The sequence below is a fragment of the Notolepis coatsorum genome, assembly GCF_963971535.1.
Source record: "Notolepis coatsorum genome assembly, chromosome: 12".
NCBI classification, from domain to species: Eukaryota; Metazoa; Chordata; class Actinopteri; order Aulopiformes; family Paralepididae; genus Notolepis; species Notolepis coatsorum.
Window position 1 is genome coordinate 11288646 of NC_140176.1, and position 27969 is coordinate 11316614.

The 27969-nt window shown below is 41.9% G+C and overlaps 2 protein-coding genes across 2 annotated transcripts; both read left to right on the plus strand.

Moving 5' to 3' along the window:
* The first annotated feature begins 4690 nt into the window (after nucleotides 1-4690).
* Nucleotides 4691-10235, plus strand: LOC311238501 (myosin regulatory light chain 2, smooth muscle minor isoform). The gene is made up of 4 exons (XM_084326589.1): nucleotides 4691-4842; nucleotides 7886-8085; nucleotides 8576-8737; nucleotides 9694-10235. The coding sequence occupies exons 2-4, from the start codon at nucleotides 7902-7904 to the stop codon at nucleotides 9864-9866; spliced, it is 519 nt and encodes a 172-aa protein (XP_084182715.1). The 5' UTR covers nucleotides 4691-4842; nucleotides 7886-7901; the 3' UTR covers nucleotides 9867-10235.
* A 3417-nt stretch (nucleotides 10236-13652) lies between these two features.
* On the plus strand, nucleotides 13653-27660 carry LOC311237613 (uncharacterized protein; the record flags this gene model as incomplete). Its single annotated transcript, XM_084325552.1, has 8 exons — nucleotides 13653-13926; nucleotides 14255-14483; nucleotides 14627-14857; nucleotides 23645-23786; nucleotides 23892-24038; nucleotides 24137-24363; nucleotides 24461-24588; nucleotides 24842-27660. 8 exons carry the CDS (start codon nucleotides 13653-13655, stop codon nucleotides 25249-25251), a joined length of 1788 nt encoding a protein of 595 aa, XP_084181678.1. The 3' UTR covers nucleotides 25252-27660.
* Between the last annotated feature and the right edge of the window lie 309 nt (nucleotides 27661-27969).

A 27969-nucleotide genomic window follows, 5' to 3' on the forward strand; every position in this document is an offset into this window, starting at 1 on the left:
AGGAAATCATTCTGAGAGCGCTAGAGTGCAATACAGGCCGCATCCTGCTAAGTGGCAGTATCGCCCACCCTTTGAAACCTTATTTCACACCGTGTGTTACATCTAAACCCCTCCGGGCGGAGAATTTTGGTCCAGGCAAGTGTAGCGGTTCACCCGATCACATTGGACCTCGTCCATGGCCCCTCGATGCATGTGTTGTGTCAGATTATGTCGGGGACCCGATAGACACCAATACTGGAAATCACGATCAGACAATTGGAATATTCTTTTTGGGATACCCCCGATCAAAGGTAAGGACTATCTGACGTCAATTCCACCTTGATCCTACAATGATTTCATATCGACTCAGTCGATCAACGTATGTAGTATTCAAAACAAATGCCATTGATGACGCTTTTAGCAAAATGCACATATTGCTCCATAGCGCCGTTCTCATGAATTAGCCAGGATCACTCTGAAACTATACTATATTCACCACAGTATTGAACGATGGATAGTTAATGTCAAATGAGCCATAGTATTGTCTCCATAGCTATAATATAGATATAGCCCTCCAAACACCACGAAGCACAGTGAAAATCCCTATTTTTTTTAAGCGGTGGCCCATTGAGTACAAGGATAGCTTACACCGCTGGCTGTGAACGAGTTAATTTAATTGTGTTGATGTTTTCATTTCTGCTAAATAAGTATGTCAATTTTGTTTGGTTTGGTAAACATTGCGCTATGAACAGTCTATGTACTGTATGTGTGTAGGGGCAGGTACAATAAGAGTTTTCTTCTTCCTGTTCCTTTCGGTCATGGAATTTAGTGGATCATATTAAGTGAACTATATGTACTGAAGACACTGTTGGACTGTAACAATTCCATATACGAATAAATAAAAATGAAATCATAATGCTGTCCAGGCAGGACGCCCAGTAAGCAGCTGCACACGCAGGTTGCTGCCCTCATGGTTGACAAGTCCAATGCTCAGAGCGCAGCAGCTGCCAACAACATAACTCTGCTGTCGTCAACGGGGAACTCTGGGGAGGGTCTGGGGAGCCGGAGACATTGGCCAAGACATCTGGCACGACTCTCTTCCTGACCCAGATGCTGGCAGTTGCCACTGACAGAGTTATGCTGTGGTCCACAATGACCCAGTGTCACTTTTGGCTGTCACACACACCACCCTGACTGATGCATAGCGGACCAGGCTTCTCACCCCAGTCCCTTCTGCTGGTCAGGAAGGCCGGTGACGTGGTTAGGGGTGGAGCTGGACTCTCTAGCGGTGGTGGCGGAGAGGAGGAGCTTTGCTAAGCTCCATGCCATCATGGACAACCCCTCCCTCCCACTATACACACAGACTTGGCTGATAGAAGGAGCATGTTCAGTGTTAGACCAAAGACTCCCAAGATGTAGCACTGAACGGCACAGGAAGTCCTTCATTCCGACAGCCATCGGACTCTATAAGGCATCACTGTGCCTCACTGCATCACTGAGCACAGGGTGACAGTACTATCAAATCTTCCTGACTTTTACTTTTAAATCGACACTGTACAATTTTACACTTTTTACTGTACACTTACTGTATATTTCTGTATATTTTGACTGTATATTTTAGATTTTAGAATGTATATACATAACATAGAAAATGTACATCCCGGACCATATTTTATACTTATTCGTCACTTTTGTTTTGGACTACCTAAGTGTTTACTGTTTACTGTGAGTGATCTGTATAGTGCCGAATTTCCCTCGGGATAAATAAAATATTTCTATTCTATTCTATTCTATTCTATTCTCGGGTCTTTGAGGATTATGTGATGCTACCAGTACTTTCACTTAAGTAACTTTTCTCTGCAGTAACATTACTTGAGTTGAATTTGCCAATATTCTTCTGACCACTGATAATGGGTCAATGTTTCACTATCTTCAGTTTGGGACACCTCATTTAGTGATGTAACTCCATGACTATGCTGCTGCTACATCTACACAAGTGACATTACCTGATTCATCAGAACCACACCAACAAGCCCTCACACCCAGATTCGGCTCAAACAAGGGACTAAACACGTTTAGCAATTATGCCACATCAATGTGGAACGCCCTACCCAAAGCTGTAAAGGAATGTGAATCACTACCCACTTTCAAAAACACTCTCAAAGAACACCTACAGGAGACTGCAATTCGAAACTGGCCCCTACAAATGTCCTAACCAGTAAATGACCAAGTATGGCTTTGTCAGTATTCCAATGTACAGTGTACAGTGTCCCCCCCCCCCTACCCCCCCCCCCCCCCACCTCCAATGTACAGCCCCCACCCACCCACCCACCCAACCCCACCCCACCTACCCAACCTCCTCCAATGTACAGTTTCTACGTCAAATGTATATACACTCTTTTTCTGGACACTTTTTGTATCACAAACAGTACTGTATTTGCAAATCTGGTATGTCATAAATGTATAGATGTAGCAGTACTGTCTATCTGTATTTCGTGTGTGTCATATGATGAATTGAAAATGGGGGACCCTGATGTAAACAAGACGAAAGTCTTTCTCTGGTCTGCATCCCCTTAACAATTGCATGTATTGAGCTGTACTGTACTGTACCCATTCTGCAATCTGTTAATAAACTTTTCAATCAATCAATCAATCAATCACTGGTGTTTCTATATTTTGGTTCGATTAAGTGCAGAATTCCATAGCTATACTGTAGTTGAGATAACAGCAGAAAGAGTGAACCCTATCAGAACAGTCACTTCTTAGGAAGGAAGCATACTAGGACCGCTACTGTTCCTAATTTATGCAAATGACATGTCGTCAGCTTGTGACTGCAACTTGTTCCTGTTTGCGGACGACTCAGCCCTGCTGGTCTCTGACAAGAACAAGTTACAGGTTGAAAAAACCCTCAGCTCGGAACTAGGCAGAATCTGCATATGGCTCGCTGATAACAAACTATCATTACACATGGGCAAAACAGAGTCCATTCTCTTCGGTTCAAATAACAAACTCAGCAAGACCGACGGCTTCTCAGTTACAGTGGGTGACAATATTGTCACAAGGAAAGATGAAATTACCTACCTGGGTTCCATCCTAGAGGCTAATCTCTCCTGTGACAAAATGGCATCCAATGTAATAAAAAAAGTCAACCAACGAACTCGATTCTTGTACCGGATATCCTCTCTGGTAAACAAGAATACCCTGAAGACTCTGGCAGGAGCACTCATTCAGGGGTACTACGACTATGCTTGCACCTCATGGTACCAAAGCACCTCAAAGGCGCTAAAAACAAAATTACAAACATCTCAAAACAAACTGGTCAGACTACTGCTTGACCTTACTCCTAGAACCCACCTCACCCCTGCCCACTTTGACAACCTAGGATGGCTTAGAGTAGACGACAGAGTACAGCAACTTGCAATGGGCCTGGTCTACAAGATACACTACACGACCAAGGTACCCATGTACATGTCAAAATACTTCCCAAAGGTCAGTGAATACCACGATCACAACACCAGAGGGAGCTCCACAAATCATGTTAAACCCAGATTCGGCTCAAATAAGGGACTTATGCCACATCAATGTGGAACGCCCTACCCAAAGCTGTAAAGGAATGTGGATCACTACCCACTTTCAAAACCTCTCTCAAGGGACACCTACGGGAGACTGCAATTCAACACTGGCCCCTGTAAATATCCTAACCCAACCCCCTCCAATGTACAGTCATTTACCTAGTATGGTTTTGTCAATAGTCCAATGTACAATTTTGTTTGTTTGTACAGTGTCCCCCCCCCCCCCCCCCCTCAATGTACAGTTTTACTTGTTTATACAGTGTGCCCCCCCCAACCACCTCCAATGTAAATTACCCAGTATGGTTGTCAATATCCCAATGTACCCAACCCGCCCCACCCAACCTCCTCCAATGTACAGTTTCTACGTCAAATGTATATACTCCCTTTTCTTGACTCCTTCTGTATCACAAACAGTACTGTATTTGCAAATCTGGTATGTCATAAATGTATAGATGTAGCAGTACTGACTATCTGTATGTCATGTATGTCATATATGTCCTGATGAATTGAAAATGGGGGACCCTGATGTAAACAAGACGAAAGTCTTTCTCTGGTCTGCATCCCCTTAACAATGGTGTGTATTGAGCTGTACTGTATTGTACCCATTCTGCAATCTGTTAATAAAGTTTTCAATCAATCAATCAATCAATCAATATACATTCTCTCAGTGGGTTAACTTCTAATCAATGAAATAGTGAAATTAAGATTGAGAACCAGTGGCAGTACACTTTAATGTCAACAAAATATTGAATGGTTATGATGATGAGAATCTTTATTTGACCACATCAACTCCTTTCAGGGAAAGGATATTTGATAAATAGGCCACAAAACAAAAACAAAAAATGATATTAGCCTAATTGGGAGTTTTTACCTTGGTATTCCAATGATGATTGCACAATACAGCAGCATTCCCTCTGCCCTTAAAAGGCCATATCCAAGAATGCGACGCAGACAAGGGAGTGTTTTAGGGAAAGCTACATTTACTCCGTAGGGGGGTATATGCAACTGCAAAAATATCATTACCAAAAATGATGATATTCCAATCCCAACCTCAAATAGGATTGAATACTAGCATGAACACTTCTCGAAATCAGACGGCATAACGTAAGGCATAGTCGGTTTCATACAAATAATATAGACTACGCGCTTTAGTCCACCCCCATTCCCCTCAGTTGGTTTGTTCCGCCATTTCCTGTACGGAACCAACCAACGTTATAATCAGGAAGTTAGGGCGGTGGTTGAAAAAGGAGAGTAGCACGGTGCTAGCTGGATTTCTTCCGTTTGTTGTCAGGTACGTTCATAACTCTTTTATTATCTGTGTCTTGTGTGTTACAGTTAGCTATGCATTTACTACTGCCACGACGACACTACATATAAGTATGGCCCAATAACACTAAAATATATATGTTATGTGATGTGTACCGCGGTCGCCTTGACATGTCTACGTTAACGTTGACACCACTTTGGCGTTAACGTCGTCAGCTAGAGGAGTTAGCAGATGTAAACAAGACGAAAGTCTTTCTCTGGTCTGCATCCCCGTATTAACAATTGTGTGTATTGAGCTGTACTGTACTGTACCCATCTTGGATGACGTTATACGTGAAACCTGCGTATTAAACTCGACCATCATCAACCCTCAGTCCGAACTAGGCCGCAAAAACACGATTGATTGATTGAAATTTGTATTAACAGATTGCAGAATGGGTACAATACAGTGCAGCTCAATACACACAATTGTTAAGGGTATGCAGACCAGAGAGACTTTCGTCTTGTTTACATCAGGGTCCCCCATTTTCAATTCATCATAAAAATTACTTCAATGATTGTGTGCCATTATATTACTATCAAATGTAATGATTGTGAAATATTACTGTAGTGAGTTGTATGTGTATGAATCAAGCATCCTTGACTCCAGGGACAACGATGGAAATAAGTCTTGGCTTTTCGTTTCTATCCCTGACAAAGCAAATACTCATGTGATCTGTATTGTTCGTCTAAATAAAACTTACCTACCTAGTCGATGTAGCGACATCTATGCAAGATTTGGTTCAAAATGATTGCCATTAGGCCTATACACAGCACAAGTACAGTACAACGAAATACGTTTGGCATCCAACCAGAGTGTAAATGTAACGGTACATTGAATTCCAATATACAATGTACTGTACAGCTGTTTGAACTTGATATTGCAAGCGTCGTTTTGAAGAAGATGAGTCAGAGATCACTCTTTTTGGTTGGTAGCTTTTTATTCAACAGTTTTCAACACTCACACTTCCAGACTTCTATTGGAGAAAACAAGGGGGGGGGGGGGGTCATCTTCCAGCATCTCATCCTGGGTTATTATGGTGACACAACAATTGAAAGAATAGAATCGACTACATTTACCAACTAATACAAATAAAACCCAGACACTTGTATTTATTACAAATACAAAATCCACAAGCGGAACGACAAGAAAAAAGGCATAACCAGTAACTGAACAAAACGCACTCGAAGAGTAGGAAAGGGATATGTACATGTATATTATATACAGATATGTAAACATTGTAAAGGGGATTATATGCAGGTATGTACAGACAGAAGTGGATATATATATAAAGTACAGCGTTATTGTATGTGCTATCCTACAGAGTTATATGGGTTGTCATGTGCTGGGGAAGATTCACACTTAGTACAATACATTACCTGATAAGGGCATCTGTCCTCGCATCCCACAGTTTCTCCCCTGCTCTGTTGAGAGGGAAGCGATCTGGAACATGTCCATTTATAGCACACAGCGAGGGACACCCCACCAGGGAATCACCGCCTCAGAGTTGCAGTACCAGAACCACAGATGTGGCCATGACTGACTTGACTGACCAATTCTTATTTTGGTTAATCATGATCCAAATGATCTCCTTATCAGAATTTTGTCTTCAGTATCATGTGTATTTGCATTCTATGCTGCTTATGTCTTGTTATCAGGCTGGGTCAGTTACTGATGTCATTATGGCCTACTAGCACAGGAGACCCAAGACTAATCAACCTAGTAGCACAGAGAACAAAGGCTGGAATCTGTGATCTTATGTTATTATGACCTAGTAGCACAGAAGAACCGAGACTAATCAACGATGTCATGGTATTATAGCACAGAGAACAAAGGCTGGAAGTGATGTCATCATGTCACATCTTGGAAGACAAAGGAATCATCCCGGATCATTTGGGTCCCAGTCACTTTATCCATTTTTATCCAACTTGTGCTCTGAAACTTAACGCAGCTGTGTGGAATGAAAGATTAGACTGAAGGATAAACATCTTCCCTGGGAGACGATGAAGTGACATTCCATTGGCCCTGCCTCCAGCTTCAGAAGTGACATTCCATTTAGCCCTGCCTCCAGCTTCAGAAGTGACATTCCATTTAGCCCTACCTCCAGCTTCAGAAGCTCAAATATTTTACCATGGAGACTAGAGGATATTATGCAGTAAACAACATTTAATCCACTTGAAAAAATCCTCAGCATTAATGAGTCTTAATTATATTATAGGTATTTCCAAGAAACCTGTGCCTGTGAGTGTAGTTTAGTTGAGATCTACAAACTATACCCTGCAGCCATGATGTCACTGTCAAATACCTCCTAGCAAGGTTGCTAGCCAACCATCATACTGACGCCTAGTGTAATGTTAACTCAAATAAGCTAACCTAGCTAGCGAGTTCGTTTTTGTCTGAGAGATTGGATTTCATTGGGTAAAGGGGAGGGGTTCCTACTGCTGACCATAACTCCACTACCAAGAGAGGTCTGGATAAGTGCACACTTAATAAGTTACTAAAAGCGATAGCAACCCTCTCCTATCCCCACTTGACTCCAACTTGCGCATCAGACAAAAACATAAGTAAACAAAGCCCAATACCAACCAGGGCTCTTTTGCTTTTTGGTGGCATTACAGATTCTATCTTTTAAAGGAACACGCCAACATTTTGGGAAATTAGCTTATCGTCTTCTCCAGAGAGAGACAAGAAGATAGATGCCAGTTTCCTCTTCAGTAGAAAGCTATCTGCCTGCACGTTAGCCTAGCTTAGCACAATGAATGGAAGTGGATACGGACCTCTAGCCTAGTTTCTGGCCAACAGCTAGGCTAGCTGGTCCTTATCCGCTTCCAGGTTAGCTTTCAGCCGGGTAGCTTTCTACTGAACGCACAGAGATGACAGTCGGTCCATAAATGGGGATTGGGACCATTTTTAGGGATTGTTGGGAGTTCATTCCATGAGCTAGGGACATCATAGTAAAATGCAGATTTACTCTTTTCGGAGCAAACTATAGTATATGCATTTTGTAACGTGTACTTTGCCCCAACAGACACACAACCATCAACATGTCCAGCAAAAGGGCGAAGGGAAAGGCCACCAAGAAGCGCCCTCAGCGCGCCACTTCCAATGTCTTCGCCATGTTTGACCAGTCCCAGATCCAGGAGTTCAAGGAGGCCTTCAACATGATCGACCAGAACCGTGATGGTTTTGTCGACAAAGAGGACCTTCATGACATGCTGGCCTCACTGGGTGAGTTTGAGCCTCTTATTGTTCCCACAAAATCTCATTAAGGTGCTAACCGTGCTATAGATAACATCTTTATGTAGACTAATCATTAAAATAAAATGCTGTGCTTGTCAAAGGACGCTCGTCGGATGTTTCGTCTTGTAACTCGAGACTGGAAGCACCCAATAGGTTGAGTAGGGTGACGATCGAAAGTCGTCAAATTCAACTTTCCAACAATGTATTGGTTGTTCGGCAAAGACGCAGCCCATAGCCGGCAGACGAGGGCAAAGTGCCACGACGTGCGTCCGATGCTTAAGAGGTTAAGTCGAGTTTCATATGTCAGGTTTGAGTTCAAACGAAGGACTACGCCAAAATGCAAAGCTTGTTGGCAGCTGCCCTGAGCAGAAACATTCAGTTTGTCTATTTGTTGTAAATATAGTTTACATGTTTTGTTTAGGTGTAATCCGCCTTTAGGGAGTTTGATGCATTGCTGTTTTATGCTGTCGTCTAACAGGGAAGAACCCAACGGATGAGTACCTGGAGGCCATGATGACTGAAGCTCCTGGTCCCATCAACTTCACCATGTTCCTCACCATGTTTGGAGAGAAGCTCAACGGCACAGACCCTGAGGACGTCATCAGGAACGCCTTTGCTTGCTTCGACGAAGAGGGCACAGGTGAGTTCTTAGTCATACTGTGAATTCTCCACGCAAATATATGTGTGGTTAAGATAAAAAGAGTTCTCGTCAGTATTGTAAAGTGTTGGTGAGAGGATGGGAATAGGTTTGCATGGCCTCCTTTGGATAATTATGCCGTACATGTCCAGATAACAAGTTCACTAGTTCAGGCTCCCACTGATGACTATGCAAGACGCATACATGTAGGTTTACAGTATTTATTTAAACTAAATCGTGAGGGAGCAGAGAAGAGACGTGCCGAACTGGTGGTTTGGTGTGGATCCACTGGTGCGTTCACCTGGCCATGGGGAGCGCACAATGGCTCCTGTAGAGGGTTCACTCAGCAAGGTGGCTTTGGTAAGAGGAGCAAAGGCATGATGCTAGGCAGCTGACGCCTAGCTAGCGCTAGAGTGGTCCACAGATGTGAGGGAAGGGGAGAGAGGTGTGTTAGTGGAGAACAGACACGGAGCCACAAGGCAGCTAGCCTCTAGCCGGTGCTAGAGTGGCCTGCAGATGTGAGTGTGTGTTCGGAGAAGCAGAGCATGGGGCAAAGTACAGCACTGAGGGAAGCAGTAAAACAAACATAACCTTATCTGATTGGCTTGGATGAGGGAAGAGGGGAGGGAGGGTGGGGGTGGTGCTCTAGAAAGAAGAAACCAATGAGTCTGCAGGAATTCAGGTGAAAGCTAGTGATGCGTAGGAGCCTGGGTGGCTTTTAAAGAAGTTAAAAGGAAATGTGATAGGATCAGGGTTGACGCATAGCGGGAGGGGAAAGCTACCGAGTCACAAGCCTAAAAGTAAATAATTAGTGCATAAACATTTCTTATAAAAGATTTTTGAAACTTCATTTAAATAACTATTTTGTTGCAGTGAGAAAAGAATGACTCCGGGTGCTCATTTCTTCACGGACGTCTCTTGGACTTCTTATCTGATTTTTACTTTGTCTCCCACTCCAGGATTCATCCAGGAAGATTACCTCAGAGAGCTGCTCACAACAATGGGCGACCGGTTTACGGAAGAGGAAGTGGACGAGCTCTTCAGAGAGGCGCCCATCGACAAGAAGAGCAACTTCAACTACGTTGAATTCACACGCATCCTAAAGCACGGGGCCAAGGACAAGGATGATTAAAGCGAGACTCACCACCGAGACATATTTACCTCCCTGGCCCTCCCTTCAGCTAGGTCAACACGCTGCATGTCTACTCTTAAAGCCCCATGTTAAACAAGGCAAAGCAATAGCTACCAAACACACTTTCTATGAACTGCCAGTATTGCCCGATTTGTACATCTGTAATGGTGAGGCGTGATATTCCTAAGGGATTTGTCAGTTTGCATAACGGTGTACTGTTCTGTTCTGTAAAGATGTGGAGAAAAAAACGGACCTCGGAAGTGCAACTCTGAGGGACTGAAGCCTCCGCTATTAAAAATGACCTGGTTTAGCTGAATTTTTACATTTTCTAATATAATCTTGTTAAATAAAGGCCTCCTTATCAAGTAATTTAATGTTCCTCCTCTTTTCTGCCTAAACGATCAGGGAGGTGTGTTCTGTGACTTCTGTCTAGTCCTGTCTGTATGTTGTGGTCACGGCTGAGAGGCTGGTGGCTCCATCATGTCCCGACAAGACACCCCCCTCCCTGTCCCCCCGCACCGGGTAGACTATTATCTCTGCCGGTTCAGGCTTGACTTGAGGGAGTGGTGGTTGCTAGATGTATTTACAGTTGGAAAATGAGTTGCATAATAAGGAACGTGTTAGAAGGGATATTATACTTTACTTTATTTTTTTTATTTAGAAGGGACAGCATATTAATGGACACTACAAATAAATGCAGTGTAAATACACCGAATTTAGCAAGAATGCTAGTTTTCATTATGGACACCTATATTCCACATGTTGGGTCTCAGATTATAGACTCCTATATTCCACATGTTGCGTCTCAGAGATTATGGACACATTCCACATGTTCTCAGATTATAGATTTATATTCCACATGTTGGGTCTCAGATTATAGACTCCTATATTCCACATGTTGGGTCTCAGATTATAGACTCCTATATTCCACATGTTGGGTCTCAAGATTATAGACTCCTATATTCCACATGTTCTCAGATTATAGACTCCTATATTCCACATGTTGGTTCTTTGTTTATGGACACACAAAGTCATTATGTAAAGTACAATGTAAATCAAAGCAAGTTTTGAGTTTATTTTTATCCATGGACAGTTGGAACAGGCATCTTAAGAAATGCTTGAAGGAATGCACTGAGTCATGTTCTTCCCCAGTGGCTGTGAAGGACTGCTGTCCTCAAAGGATAAATTAAAGGAACACGCCAACATTTTGGAAAATTAGCTCATCGTCTTCTCCAGAGAGAGACAAGAAGATGGATACCAGTTTCTTCTCTGCGTTCAGTAGAAGGCTATCTGGCTGCACGTTAGCCTAGCTTAGCACAATGCATGGAGGCGGACAGTGCCGGTTAGCCTAGGCATTGTGCAACTAACACCTCTCCCGAAGGCTAACCGGCTCTGTCCGCTTCCATTCATTGTGCTAAGCTAGGCTAACATGCAGCCAGATAGCTTTCTACTGAACGCACAGAGAGGAAACTGGTATCTATCTTCTTGTCTCTCTAAGCTAATTTCCCAAAATGTTTGTGTGTTCCTTTGAGACTTTTGGAACCCTAGTCCTGTTTACTACTTACCATTGATGTTCTCTATCGTTAAGGTCCTTTCTCCGCTCATGTTCTTCATACTGGTTACCTGCAGCTCTTGTGTAAAGTCAGTGGGGGGGTCACACTGCAGTCTGTACCCCTGAAATAAAAGGTCTTGTGGAGTGATCTCTTCCAGGAAGACGGCGCTCCCTTCACTGGTCAGTGAATCGATTGATGAGCAGCAGAAGGACTTGTCCATAGGGGAGATCCTGAAGCAATATCATTCACTGTCCTCAACAAAGGCAAAGCATTTGATGGCGGCTATTTCTTCTCTTGTGGAAGAGCAGTGTTGCATCCCTCTAAGGCAGTGGTTCTCAAAGTGTGTTCCAGACTCCAGAGGACCTTGAGAGGCTTCCAGATGGTCCCCAGATTTTTTTTAATATGTTAGTTTAATTTCACTAATATTTGAGTTAAGACTGTATACAAGAAGGACTATTCTGATGATGGGATTATCTCCGCTGTTATCTCCCCACCAACATACATTATAGATTATAAATCACATCTAAAAACAACGATCTTCTCATTGGGGCCGCTGAGACTAATCAAAGGGGGTCCCTGACTTATCATGTGTCAATTTGGGGTCCTTGACATGGAAAAGTTTGAGAACCGATGCTCTAAACTGGTACTTGATGCATCCATGCCAACTGGTTCTGTTCCGAAGCCATTCTCGTGGCTGATGTGGAGCCACCAAGCTCCTTTTTTAGATGGAGATGATGGAAGATATCTTGTCTTTAAAATATGAATTTGGAGAGGAAGTAAGTCTAATCAAATGTATTTATAAAGCCCGCAATCACAATGTTAATGTCCCCATGGGCCGGACAAGTCTTCTTTAAACGCGTCAAGAAGAAACATCGCAATAAATCAAGAACATGAAATCCAAAAGGTAAGGTATTTGAAAGAAAGATGGTGAGTAGCAACAGCAGATCAACAGTGTTAACCCTTTCACTGCCACACGACAGAAGGTTAACCCTTTACTATCACACAACCGTTGTGTGGCAGTGAACGGGTTAACCTTCTGAGTATTGTCACAGTGAAAGGGTTAACCGTTTGGTAGTGCGGCGGTGAAAGGGTTAAAACAGACACCAATCAGTCCAGGAAACTGGATTCTTGACAAACCTGGATGGACCGGACGGTATGATAAGCGGTGGGTGTCCTGTGCAACAGGGTGCAGTGAGCAGGAACAAGATGTTGTTCAATATATGTTAAATATCAAAAAGAATCCAGCAGCACAGTGTTCAAATCAACTTTAGTTAAATTCATAGTTGTATTTAAAACAGGTGTGAACAAATCTAAAGGTGCTATATATAATACCTTTCTAAAAGCTCTGGATGTGGATGTTATTATAATTTTTTGAATGATTACATACAATTGTTATCTATAGCACCTTTAACTAAAGTGCGTTGGATTACTTTAAACCTGTATAGACGTCACATGCTCCAGCCACCTAAACAACTGCCTCTTTGAACTGCTGCGGTCAGGCAAGCGATACCGGAGTCTCATGGCAAGCACAGAAAGACTCAGAAGAAGCTTGTATCCCCAGGCCATCAGGTTGCTCAATGAACAATAACACTATGCAACAACCATCAAATGCACTCACAACACACACATCCACACGCACACACTCACTTTAAACAAACAACACACTGCAGCACCCACTCTCCACACTTTAGAACACCAAAACAATTACATATTTATTGGTAAAGGATTTGCACTACAACCCATACCTCAGTACACCTTACTGTAAATTGTACCTCATCCCATTTCTGCTTTGCACTATATAGTATTGTATATTAGTATATTGCATTGTATATTGTATGGTAACTCAGTTACTCTATTCTGCATCGAACATTGTACATATGTATATACTGAACACTGTGTCTACGTACGTGACTTCTATTTTTACATGCTATACTATTTTATTTTATTTCATACTTATCTTTTGTCTAGCACAGTCTCTGGAGCGTAACAGAAAGAAGCATTTTGTATAAAAGTATTCTGTACTACTTCTGTATGACAACTATTAAAGAAACTTGAGAAATTTGCTGATGTTGTGCTATACAAAAAGGCTGCAATTCCCCTCCGTGACGACAGGTGGCAGCAGATTAGATTAGAACGTTAGCACAGGAAGTCAGACCGGAAGAAGGTTGCGACCCGAAGAAGAAGACCGACCGGATAAACAAGGGTTTTAGCGTGAAATGTATTACATTCTACGATGGACTTGAAAGAGGAGGACGCGGGTTGTGCTGGTCCACCAACAAAGAAAGCCAAGAAGAGTTACTGCAAATGGGAGGAGGCGAGAAACACTTCAGAGGATGATGATCGAGTCATCAAAGCTGAGGTTAAAATGACTATGCTTTGTGCAAAAACCAACGCGTCCGTCAGTTTTTATGACGAGTTCACCCGGAGCCTCGCAGACATGTTCCCCAACTCTGCCATCGCTCAGAGCTACTCGGCCGGGCAAACAAAAGCCACCCAGCTCATCAAAGGTAAGATGGCTTTGTTGATGCTAGACTCAGACTAGCTAGCAGCTAACGTTACTAATGAATAGACAATATACTAGCCTAGGTTTACCCTGCTTTCTGTTAAATGGCTGCTGTGACAAAGATCTATAGATATGATGAATTGAAAATGGGGGACCCTGATGTAAACAAGACGAATCTCTTACTCTGGTCTGCATCCCCTTAACAATTGTGTGTATTGAGCCGTACTGTATTGTACCCATTCTGCAATCTGTTAATAATTTTCAATCAATAAGACTGTTTTGCAACTATAAAGGACAATCAAATCTAATCACTGGACTCTTTTGCTCAACAGCCATAGCTATGGAGTTTGATGACGACGTTACAAGCATATGCAAAGCTCAGCCTTTTTCATTGTTGTGCGGCGAATCGAACGACGAATCGGACGAGACGGCATCGGGCGTCATTCTTGCAAGATTCTACGATGAGTCCAATCTGGAGGTGACGACGAAGTTCCTAGACATGCCCATCTGCAATGTGGATAATTCTGAGGACTTGTATGAGAAGATATCCCAAGCATTGAGGTAAGATAATGTCACCGTCTACCTAGTTTGCATTTAATTATAACTGCTAATATTAAAGAGCATTTAATTCAGGATTATTTGAAAGTATAGCGGCCTTTGTCAACAGGTTATTTTATGGACATATCTTTCTTTTTTCCCAATAGCAAAAGAGGAATTTCGTGGGAGAACCTCATTGCCTTCAACTGCGACAACGCAAGTGTCATGAAAAAAGACAGGCCCAATTCTCTTATTGGCAGAGTAAGGGGAAGCCAGCCTAATGTTCAGGACCTGGGCTGCATTTGCTACCGTGTCTATCTTGCCGCTGGTTGTGGAATCGACGCACCCAAACTTCCAGTGGATGACATTTTGTTGGGGATATACATCCACTTTGAAAGGTAAAACTACAATTTCTCTCTTGCCTGTACCCCCATCTCTCTCCCTTATGCCCCCCACACACTCATAACTAATCCCATATATTAGTAGCCTACACCATGAGCAGACTACCTACAAAATATAAACTAGATGGTGGGCTGCAGCATTCTTGTAGTGTGAATCCAGTGTTTAGATTGAACAGTATATATATATGAAGAGTGCCTGGAACTTTTGTTTTTACCTACAAAATATGTTCTTGTTTTTTCTTCCGGTTTAGCTTTAGAATGGAGTAGGTCGCATGTGACACAGCTGCTCACCCGTTATTTTTTTTTCGTTTTAAAAACATATTTATATACCATTAATGCGTTTAAAACTTGACGCATATATCAACTGAGACTATCAACTAACTATATTGACCAAAAGAATCGAGATGTCACCAAAGAAAGCCACAACGAGTGCAAAACCAGTCGAAGAGGTCCCGCCGCAGGAATCAGGATTCGTACAGCGGACAGCAGGAAATATAAACTTGACAGCGGCCGCTTCAAGTTCAACCCCATCAAACACCTCCGCAGATACCGAACATATCATCCGGAAAATGGAGGAAATGGGGAAGACGATGGAGAAGAGAATGGAGGAAATGATCCTCCAATCACAACTGTCGGAGAAGATAATAACTCAAAAAGTAGATGCTATTAAAGAATCTATTGAAGGCACAATTGATGCGCTGAGAGCGGACGCCGACGCACAGATTAAACGCACCGAGGCTCTGGAGAAAGTAATGGAAGCCCACGAAATCAATTTCACTCGCATCTACAATGAAGTAGAGGTTAACAAAGTTAACCTAACTGCTGAGATGAAGGGGAACTACAAAGAAATCAAGTCGGAGCTCAGCGAAATAACGTTGGAGCTTACGCGAATCAATGAAGAACAGAAAGCCAAAATATTCGAGATGGAATATCAAAAACGCAAGCTGAATATTCGTATTGTCGGTCTGGACGAATCAGTGAGATGTGCAAACCCTGAAGAGTTTGCCACAGAATTACAGAAAATCTTGGGAACAGAGATCCTTCCTAAAATACCGGAGGTGGATCAGTGCTTCAGATTGGGGACCCGCTCCATTGGCAATAACGCTAAGCCCAGAGTGATATTGGTTATACTGCGCCAAGTCAGAATAAAAGAAATGATTATTCGTGAAACTCGCAGGATGAAAGGCAATCTGAAATACATGGAGGTACCAATACACTGCTTTGAAGATTATTGTCGTGATGTAGTGGAACTGCGTGCCAAGTTCAAGACGGTGATGTCTCAACTATACCTGGCGAAATACAGACCCCTACTAATATACCCTGCAATACTTCGCATTGTCGACAAACAAGGAGCAAGGGTTCTCCTCAACTCGCCTGAAGATGCAGCCAAATTCCTGTCTGAACAACACGCAGAATAGTGTATAAATGGCCTTTTAATCTCAGTTAGGCAAGTTCACCATATAGTACAATCTTTAATAACCGAGGATTTGGGACAGAGAGACCTACGTGCTCAGAGTTTTTGAATGCTTTCCCCGACGTGTTTATATTATTGCGGACATATTGGATTCAAGATTGGAACACTCCAGAACATACTGGAACATTCAAACAATGTAAAAATGACATATTGGAATAATCTAGAACATCGAAGCATTCTTTGATATATGGAACATTCTGGAATAATCTAGAACATCGAAGCAATCTTTGATATATGGAACATTCTGGAATATCAGCAATACGTGGTCATTCACTCTACCAGAAGCCCCTCGGGGGAATAATCAACAGCTATCTAGATGCAGAACCACAGAGCCATCTTAGCCGGCCGGCAGAAATATCACTCTACACAACGATCATCGCCCACCCCGGTCAGGGGAAATGCTGCATATACGTATTTAAAAACTGTTTTTTTATTAATGGGAAATAATTCCACTACTTCTCCAATTTATACTTTAGATGTTTAAGCATAGCAATGCTCTTTTAAGATCTAAGTTAATGTTCTCTTCCTTTTACTTGTGTTTTTCTTTTTCATCCGCTCTCTCTGATTTATTGAGGCTCTTTCTTCAGTTCAATACCTTCATATTATTCATGGGTTACTATAAATTACACAAGTTCATATAAAATGTAAGTGATTAGGGCATGACAATTGAAGCTTATTTTTGGTCTTTATTTTTAGTTTCTCATTTAAATTTTTATTTATTTTTTTACGGGAAAGTGGCCAAGCCACAGTCGACATTCTACTTATGGTAGAATTTAGAGTGTTAGATCCTATGGTATACATAGGAATGTTAAGGATAATTGGATCATTCTGGGATATCCGGTGGTGCAAGGGAGGGAGTCATACGCAAAGGTTGTGTTCATGGAACACAATCCTGTACGACTCTCGGTGGGAGGGAAGGGTAGGGGATTTTTATTTGTATATATGTATGTTTTTAAGCTCGGCTCTCAACGGGACCTCACTAGTGGGATGTATATCTATTATTGCCTCGCACTCTAGAAGCATTACCAAAAATTACAATGCAACATGTATAGACTATGGCTAGTTTGAATATAATGATATGGAACACCGGGGGAATAAATAACCAACTCAAACGCAAAAGCGTGCTCACACTGATGAAAAAAGAACATGTGGACATTGCTCTGCTAAGCGAAACGCACATTCTAGGGAAAGACATAGATAAATTAGCGGACAACATATACCATAATATCAGTCACTCCTCTATTGGTACGAGAACTCGGGGTGTAGCAATAGTCGTTAAACGTAAGTTGAATATTGTACTAAAGGGAGTATGGTCTGATGTAGAAGGTCGGATAACTATAGCTAAGATTGAACATAAGAACAGGAAAATAGCGGTATACGCCCCAAATTTGTACGAAGAAGATTTCTTCACTACATTAACCAATGCAATGTTAGACATTCCCGATTACTCATTTATAATAGGAGCGTATTTTAATGCCATCTGGAACCCAAGGATGGACAAATCTTAGCTCGCCTTTTCCAGCGAACAAAAGAATTCATCGAAGGCATTAAAGCAGGGAGCGAAATTAACTTTTTGACTCACCGGCCAGTGGCGGGTAGATGGGAAGAGTCTACCCGCCAAGCATATTTCTTACCTGCCAAAAAAAATTTGATTAAAAAAAATATATATATATATTTTATATAAATTTTTTTTTTAAATAAAATATATATTATATAATCATACTTGTAGTTGTATTATCTGCGAGACATCGCCACCACGCAATAAGTCAAAATGCTTGCTATCTGCAAACAGCTCCACTGTCTGTGTGTATACTTGAGTAGCCTCCAGCTCCAGCAAGGATTCTCCGGCCCTGCAGCTAGACCCTATATTCAGCTAGACCCTACATTCAGCATGCAAGGATTCTCCGGCGATGCAGCTGGACCTATTTATAACGTTACCGTTCTTTTGTCAAATCACATTCAACATGCCCTCAGCTAGAATACGCATTCAATCAATGTTATAATGAATGAATGAATGAATGAAAACTTTATTTAACAGATTGCAGAATGGGTACAATACAGTACGGCTCAATACATACAATTGTTAAGGGGATGCAGACCTGAGAAAGACGTTTGTCTTGTTTCCATCAGGGTCCCCCATTTTCAATTCATATAGACATATATGACATACATGACATACAGATAGTCAGTACTGCTACATCTATACATTTATGACATACCAGATTTGCAAATACAGTACTGTTTGTGATACAGAAGGAGTCAAGAAAAGGGAGTATATACATTTGACGTAGAAACTGTACATTGGAGGTTGGGTGGGGGGGGTTGGGTACATTGGGATATTGACAACCATACTGGGTAATTTACATTGGAGGTGGTTGGGGGGGGGGGGGGGGGGGGCGGGGGGCACACTGTATAAACAAGTAACACTGTACATTGAGGGGGGGGGGGAGGAGACACTGTACAAACAAACACAATTGTACATTGAACTATTGACAAAACCATACTAGGTAAATGACTGTACATTGGAGGGGGTTGGAATGATTGGGTTAGGATATTTACAGGGGCCAGTGTTGAATTGCAGTCTCCCGTAGGTGTCCCTTGAGAGAGGTTTTGAAAGTGGGTAGTGATCCACATTCCTTTACAGCTTTGGGTAGGGCGTTCCACATTGATGTGGCATAATTGCGAAACGTGTTTAGTCCCTTATTTGAGCCGAATCTGGGTTTGACATGATTTGTGGAGCTCCCTCTGGTGTTGTGATCGTGGTATTCACTGACCTTTGGGAAGTATTTTGACATGTACATGGGTACCTTGGTCGTGTAGTGTATCTTGTAGACCAGGCCCATTGCAAGTTGTTGTACTCTGTCGTCTACTCTAAGCCATCCTAGGTTGTCGAGGTGGGCAGGGGTGAGGTGGGTTCTAGGAGTAAGGTCAAGCAGTAGTCTGACCAGTTTGTTTTGAGATGTTTGTAATTTTGTTTTTAGCGCCTTTGAGGTGCTTTGGTACCATGAGGTGCAAGCATAGTCGTAGTACCCCTGAATGAGTGCTCCTGCCAGAGTCTTCAGGGTGTTCTTGTTTACCAGAGAGGAGATCCGGTACAAGAATCGAGTTCGTTGGTTGACTTTTTTTATTACATTGGATGCCATTTTGTCACAGGAGAGATTAGCCTCTAGGATAAGGATAAGACATTGATATCAGGAGCTATCTGTAGCTACTGCTAGCCCGGTAGATAACGTTAAGACAATTTAGTTTACTGGGACAGATGGAACAACGGAGCTAGCTAACGAGGGACCGGAGGTATTATGCACTCGAGTAGACTATTGCTGGAGCATTTGTTGATATCAGCAGCTATCAGTAGCTAGCCAGCTAGATACCGTTAGACAATGCCTCGTCATGTATTAAACTAAAAGTGAATAGTTGACTGGGTCATTGTTTAAACAGTAACGTTAGCTCTTGGAGGTCCGATATAGACTAGAGCAGATGGAAGTATACAAGCCATTCCAAATGATAGCTTCCGATTGGTCATTTGCTTTTTTCTCATGAAACCAGTCACGTTACTCTACTGTGATTGGACCTAGTGCGATGTGGGACTTGTAGTTTTTTAACGATCTCGCGACGGAGAAAAAAAAGACGAGCGGTTATAATCTGTACTCGCACAAGAGTATCGTTATGAAGTTATGAACTACACGTCAACACGCCACACGGCGGGCAGCCCTCTAAGTGTCATGCGCCAAAGGTAAAAACAGCCCGCCCCTGGCGGGCGGCGGGCTTTAGTTTCGGTCCCTGCATTAAAGGATTGGTCAAAGATTACAGGTGTAAATGACTTATGGTGGTTACTTAATCCCACGACCCGGAAGTACTCTTGTCGATCTGCGAGACATAATACACTATCCAGAATAGATTATGTCTTTGCATCACAGAGACTATTTGATAATTATGAAGTGGAAATGATACCCAACAGATCACTGTTATTTACTCCTTAAAGGTACATTTGGTATACTATCCTCCCGAGCCCCAAGATGGCGATTTAACTCGTTGCTGCTGAATAACAAGGAATTCATTACACAACTCAAAGAAGCTCTTATAGTATTCCAACGGGAGAATGCAAACTCGGTGCAAGACCCCAGAATAATATGGATGTCGGTAAAGGGAATGATCAAAGACTTCACGGATAGCTTTTCCTCCAAAATGCGCAAGAATCAAAGCACAAAACTGGATGAGCTGGAAACGCTTTACTCAACGTTATTTAATTCTCTGAAATACAACAACTCAACTCGACTAGAAAATCAAGTTAACGTACTAAAAATAGAGATCAATGCCATATACAGACAACAATCGGAAATACAAATACGCAGCACAAGACAACAGCAGTACTCCCATGGTTCCAAACCCAGCCACCTATTAGCCATGCGATTAAGAATTAATGCAACATTTGCAGATATAACTACCATTAGAGCACAACAAGTACTCTTCAGATCCTGTAAAAATAAACGATACATTCAAAGTATTCTACTCAGACTTATATAAATCAGAAATGACCTTCGATCAAAACAAAATGGACACATTTCTTAATCAAATTATTCTCCCTAAACTTTCAGAGGATGACGCTAAACAGTTAGAAACACCGATCACACTAGAGGAACTCAAGAAGGCCATAACCGCAATGAAAAGTGGTAAGGCTCCTGGAAGAGACGGTTTCCCATCAGAAATGTACCTTTCTTGCTGGGACATAATTGGCCCCTTATTACTAAATATGATCTTATACTCAGTCAAGGAGGGGAACTTCCATAAAAATGACAATATTGCACTCATAACAGTCCTCCTTAAAAAAGACAAAGACCCCAACGAGTGCAGTAGTTATAGACCTTTAAGCCTCCTCGGAACAGATATCAAACTGTACTCTAAGGTATTAGCCATCAGATTACAAAAGCATATGACGTCTTTAGTTCACCCGGACCAAACTGGCTTCATAGGAGGCCGCCTGATCACTGAGAACATAAGACGTATACTGCACGTACTTGATGCCGACAAGGAGGACACCATACCTAAGGCGTTGCTGTCCCTGGATGCTATGAAGGCCTTTGACAGGCTGGAATGGCCGTATCTGTGGGCAGTGCTAGAAAGGATGGGGTTAGGAAAAGGATTCATCGATATGATTAAAGTATTATACAAAGACCCATCGGCCATGATTACAACAGGCACAATCATCTCCCAAATATTTCCGGTATCACGCTCTGCCAGACAGGGTTGTCCTCTTAGTCCCGGACTGTTCAATTTATCATTAGAGCCTTTAGCACAATATATAAGACAATCCCAAGCCATAGAACCAATCGTAATCAAGGGCACACAACAAAAAATTTGTTTATATGCGGACGATGTAATATTGTTCATGAAAAACCCCAACACCACATTGCCTCATCTGCTCAAGTTGATTGAGGACTTTGGTGATTTATCGGGATTTAAGATAAATTGGCCGAAGTCGGCTTTCCTTCCACTTAACACCCCTGCAAAAAAAGATACAACCCTCCCAGGACAGATACCGATGGTAAAACATTTCAGATGCTTGGGAGTGGAAATATTCCCTACCATAAGACAAACGGTGAAGCACAACTACACAAAAATCCAAAACAAAATCAAAGACGACCTTGATAGATGGGCAAAACTTAAAAACACAGTACAAGCACGGATATCAATAGTTAAGATGGATGTACTACCTAAAATCAACTTCTTCAGTTCAATGCTACCGTTACCCCCTCCAGAGGGTTACTGGAAAAGATTACACTCCTCCACATACAAATTTATTTGGAATAACAAACCACCACGTATAAAAAGATCCACCGCACAGAGAAATAAAGCAGATGGTGGCATGGCATTTCCAGATTTTTTCCTATATTTTAAGGCGTACACATTAAGTCCATTGACAACATGGTTTGACTCCCAAGCATTAGCATCCTGGAGAAAAATAGAAGAAAACATAGTAGCCCCACAAAGACTGAAGGACATAGCATACACTAAACTACCAATCAAGCACTGTGAACGAAAATGTGGCCCCATAATTACTCATGCGATCCGGATATGGCGTGAATCACAAAAAAAAAATCCTAACCCACAAAAATGGCACAATCATACTCCCTTATTCAATAACAATGCACTCTTAATTGGAAAACGACCTATAAGATTCCCTATATGGGAAGAGCAAGGCATACACTCATTAGGGGATGTTTTTAACAAACAGGGTTTTTGTAGTGATAAAGAAATACGCAAAAAATTTAATCTCACCAAGTCCACATGGCTTTTTCACAAACAGTTAGAGCTATGTTTGAAGTCTCACGGTGTTCCATTAGACAGACCAATTGAACACCACAGATACCACAAATTCTTCTACGCAAGAGAGACATCGAGAGGTTCAATTACATCAATTACTAACGTCCTCGTATGAAACCCTCCAACTTGACTCTGTCTGGAGGAGGGATATACCAGACCTGGAAAATGACTTTGATTGGCAAGGAGCCTGGGCAAATGTCCGACTTACATCAAGGAACCCGGATCATCAACAAATCAATCTTAACTATATTCACAGGACATACTTGACTCCTATAAGACTGTGCCGAATGGGGCTTAAACAAGATTCCAAATGCACCCAATGTACAAATGGGGACGAAGGGACATTTATGCACATGTATTGGGACTGCTCACCAGTTAAGGCATTCTGGAAAGATGTCATGTGACCCAACAAATATCAAAACTCGTATCTTGGAATATACCTGTACACCCCTCTGTATTATTATTGAATGATGTTTTTGAGTTTGCAGTGAATCCACAGCTAAAGAGATTGGTTTTATCGGGTATCACAGTAGCCAAGAAGCTGATCGCATCACGCTGGTTTCAACCGGAAAAAATGTGCCGTAAAGTTTGGTTTCTTACATATCTCGATGTAATTTACCATGTAATATCTACAGCAAGAATTCTGGGTCTCAATGAATCCAAAATGTCAATGTGGTTAGAAGTGGTGGAGAGAATAAAAGCTAGCTTATAATGGTAGTGTCTGGTTGGGTGCGAGGGATAGTGGAGGTACTTCTCAAGGTGGGGTCCGGGAGGGGGGGGTTCGAGCTGAGCATATGTGTGTAGTTTTTTTTTTGGATAACAGGTATTAGGGGTATATCTTATATAAGACAACTAACTAAAATGTGATCTCATTGGATGTGCCCTGACAATTAATGCTTGTATATCTTATCGTGTGTTGTCATGTTTGTTTATATGTTTGTTTAAAAAATAATAAAAAAATAAAATACAAAATATGTTCTTGTTTTCAGTGCACAGACTTGTGAGCTCAACGAGGAGTTTGTGGAGTTTACAGACCCCGACCGCCTGGAGCTGCTATGGTGCTTCCGTACCAGATTGCTCGGTCAGACAACATGCATACAGAGAGTACTCAACCAGTGGGACGCTTTGAAGGTAAGATTGTAATACTAAACTCCACTCAGCCGATATCTCCATGTATTACGGTATGTTACCATTGATTATTTTCACCATATATTGCCTCCCTCCCTCCCTATATAGGCATACTTTAACAGCCATGAGGACGTGGAAAGCAACCCCAAAGTTCGTGATCTGGCAAGCCATCTTGCAGATCCTGTTGTGAGAACATACTTTATGTTCCTAAGTGTTGCTCTTAAGCCTTTGGCTGATTTCAATACAGCCTTTCAGGTGGGTGTCATGACTTGTCATAATGTAAGGGATTACCATATAAATATCACATAATATCATATTATGATAATGCTTATCATTTCACTGTTTGTCTACAGTCGGAGGGAGTCCAGATTCACAGACTCGAACGCGATATGTGTCGGCTGATCAGGCGGTTCTTGGGCTACCTCATACCACCCAGGGCCATCATGGATGTGCCTCTCAAGGAGGTGAACTATGGAGCGGGACATCAGCTGGCAGATGAAGCTCTCTTCATTGGAGAACAGACGCGCGCATTCATCCAACAGGCAGAACTCCCTGTCTCAACCAGGAAGAAAATCTTTCGGTGAGTATATTATTATTGTAGTTATGATCTCAACTTGAGAAGTCTGTTGTGTGCCTGAAATGACACTAATGAATATTATTGTTTTACTCTGTTTTAGAGCTGTAAGAGTCTTCTATGTAGCGGTTCTACGAGAGATGTTCGCCTGCTTTCCAATCGACTCCCAACTCCTGAAGGACCTGACAGTGCTAGACCCTGCATCGCGGCTTGACATAACTCCATCGACAGGTATAGAAACGGTTGAAGATGGCCCTTTTTTAAAGACGGGTAGATATTAGAAGACGTTTCCAGTTAACCCTTTTTAAAGACGAGTCGGGTAGAAAACAGTTTCCCGTTCCAGCTTCCAGTTCCAAGACTGATAGAATATGTTTCCAGTTAGAATAGAATTATAATTTCCAGTTGAAGACAGCAAAAACAAGTGGCAAGATACTTTGAGTGTTAGGAAGTATTGTATAATGTATTGTATGGTTTTGTTTTACAGTGACGAGGCTAGGAGCCCTGTTCCCTCAGTTGAGTTTCAATCTGGATGCGCTGAGAGAGGAACTCATCGACTACCAGGTGACCGGCAGCAAGGAGCTCCCCCAAGAAGACCGAATTGACCGGTTTTGGGGCCTTCTAGGCAAGGACATGAGGTTCAGTGAGCTGACGAGACTCATGAAGGCTCTATTATGCATTCCACACAGCAATGCCAGCTCTGAAAGGGTGTTCAGTGTGGTGAAGAAGACTGTTACAGAAAACATGGCATTGGACAACAGTACTCTTTGTGCTTTACTGTCATGCAAGATCAATTACACTGGTCTAGTTCACAAATACACTCCTTCTCAGAAGGTGTTGAGAAATGCGAGGTCTGCAACCTATACCCCCCTCTCTCACAGTGATGAGACAGTCTAATTAGATTAGATTCAAAATGTATCGTCATTATACAGCACAAGTACAGTACAACGAAGACGTTTGGCATCCAAGCAGAGTGAAAATTTAACAGTAAAGTGCAATAGTAATATACATTGTACTGGGTATAAATATATAAATGAGTAATAGTGCTAATCAGATGTACAGATCACTTTTTTTGTATCCACTTTTCTCCCATTTGCTATTTTTCTCCCATCCCAATTTTCGTATCATCCAATTCAACCCTCCCCTGTCTTTGAACACTGGTTCATGCCTCCCACAAGCCGGCTGCAATGTGGACTAAGTCATACATAGCACGAGTCCCCTCCGATACTCGAGGTAACATCAGTCGCATCTTTCCACCTGCGCGGCTCGATCTTTCAGGGGTCTGGGCTTTGTAGGGGCCCTGTCGCTTCCTGATTCTACTGCGCAGGCGCACCAACCGACCTGTAGGAGTCGCTGTCCACAACGTCCGATCCCCACCCATCAGTTTCCCTCCCCCTAATACTGCCAATGTGTATTAGTGCGGACGACCAGCTAAACTGAAAGCAATGTGGACCGCTGGGCTCGAACAGGGAGGCGAACCTGTTCGAGCCCAGTCTCCAGTATTTGTGATGAGCGCCTTGCCCACTGCACCACGTAGCCGCCCAGATGTACAGATCACTTTAAACAAAATGTCACTTTAAAGGAAGGAGGCATTGTATTGTTTAGATCAGTGGTTCTCAACTGGTCTAGCCTCGGGACCCAACATTTTCCTTAGTCATTAAGTCGCGACCCAAAATGTTTAACCACTATGATTTATGTAAAAAAAAAATATTTGCAGTAATACGCAATCTTTCAAAACATGAAATAAACACAAAGTGCAACAAAAGTGCAACTATTGCTAAAAACCCAATGAAATAAAAGAATAATAAATAATATATGCTTCTTAGCAGATTTCTTAGCTTATCATAACAGACCTAAATTTGGGGGAACTAATGGGATAACTGAGTTTGCAACAAAAGTGCAACTAGGGCTAAAACCCAATGAAATAAAATAATAATAAATAATATGCTTCTTAGCAGATTTCTTAGCTTATCATAACAGACCTAAGTTTGGGGGAACTAATGGTAAATGGCTGCTTTTTTATATAGCGCTTTTATCCAAAGCGCTTTACAATTTGTTACTCACATTTTACCCATCACTCACCGATGGCGGAGGCAACCATGCAAGGTGCCAACCTGCTCATCGGGAGCAATTAGGGGTTAAGTGTCTTGCTCAAGGACACATCGACACGCTGCCTGGGAGGAGCAGGAATTGAACCGGGAACCTCCGGATTGCCAGACGACTGCTCTACCTCCTGAGCCACTGTCGCCCCTAATGGGATAACTGGGGTTGCAACAAAAGTGCAACTAGGGCTAAAAACCCAATGAAATTAAATAATAATAATAAATAATTATGCTTCTTAGCAGACTTCTTAGCTTAACATAACAGACCTAAGTTTGGGGGAACTAATGGGATAACTGGGATTGCAATAAAAGTGCAACTAGGGCTAAAAACCCAATGAAATAAAATAATAATAAATAATATGCTTCTTAGCAGATTTCTTAGCTTAACATAACAGACCTACGTTTGGGGGAACTAATGGGATAACTGGGGTTGCAACAAAAGTGCAACTAAGGGCTAAAAACACAATGAAATAAAATAATAATAATAATAATAAATAATATATCCTTCTTAGCAGACTTCTTAGCTTAACATGCAGGGAACTAATGGGATAACTGGGGATGATGTTTGCTCCTGACAAGAGTCTCAAAGTCTGGGGTGATGGTAGACAAAGCAACTCTGAGGTCATGCTCAATGTCCAAAAAAAAAAAAAAATCTTTTATTTTTATTTTATTTTTTACACACACATCCGCGACCCACTCAAAATGGCCCCGCGACCCACTTTTGGGTCGCGACCCACCAGTTGAGAAACACTGGTTTAGATACATTAAGAATTACAATTCTATAGTAGTGTACATAGGAACCAGTTTCTCAGGAACTTAGCATGTCTTTTTTTTTTATCGTTCATATCTTGTGTCTTACCTATTTTCTTTTTTCTATGCCTATTTGTATAAATCAATGCGGGCATGACCACCTGCATTTTATTATGCCCTGGTATGTATGTGACAAATAAACCTCTTGAGTTGTAGTATTAATATGTACACTGATGAAGGTATAGAGACACTATGGTAATACATTGATTGAAAACTTTATTAACAGATTGCAGAATGGGTACAATACAGTACGGCTCAATACACACAATTGTTAAGGGGATGCAGACCAGAGAACTTCTTGTTTACATCACGGCCCCCCCATTTTTAATTAATTGTAACATTAATGTATGAATTGTAAAAGATTTCAATAAATATGAACATGTTAATGCTATACTACTACATAAAGTGAATTTATACTGAATTTGTCTTACGCTTCCAGTTCATTTAATGCAGGGATGTTCACAGCATTTTACTTTCAACCAGGTATCTGATTAATTTAATGTAGCAACTAGTAGTTCACCCAGTCCTTGTTGGACTGATAAGTGGTTGCCTAGTGGAGATTTAGGATTCACTGTGTACCCTTGCCTATTATTGGCTTTTTTACCGATATTGTACGACTCTTAATTTCCGATACCGATATATGCAGGGTTTCCCCCCCCCCCCCAAAATGGAATAATTTCAGGTAATTAACATTACATCTCTT

Excerpts from the sequence above, each read along its gene's own strand:
- LOC311238501 (XM_084326589.1), top strand. The coding sequence starts at position 7,902 with ATGTCCAGCAAAAGGGCGAAGGGAAAGGCCACCAAGAAGCGCCCTCAG. Across the intron at positions 8,086-8,575 it reads TGACATGCTGGCCTCACTGG|GGAAGAACCCAACGGATGAG; the intron begins GTGAGTTTGAGC and ends GTCGTCTAACAG. Across the intron at positions 8,738-9,693 it reads CTTCGACGAAGAGGGCACAG|GATTCATCCAGGAAGATTAC; the intron begins GTGAGTTCTTAG and ends CTCCCACTCCAG.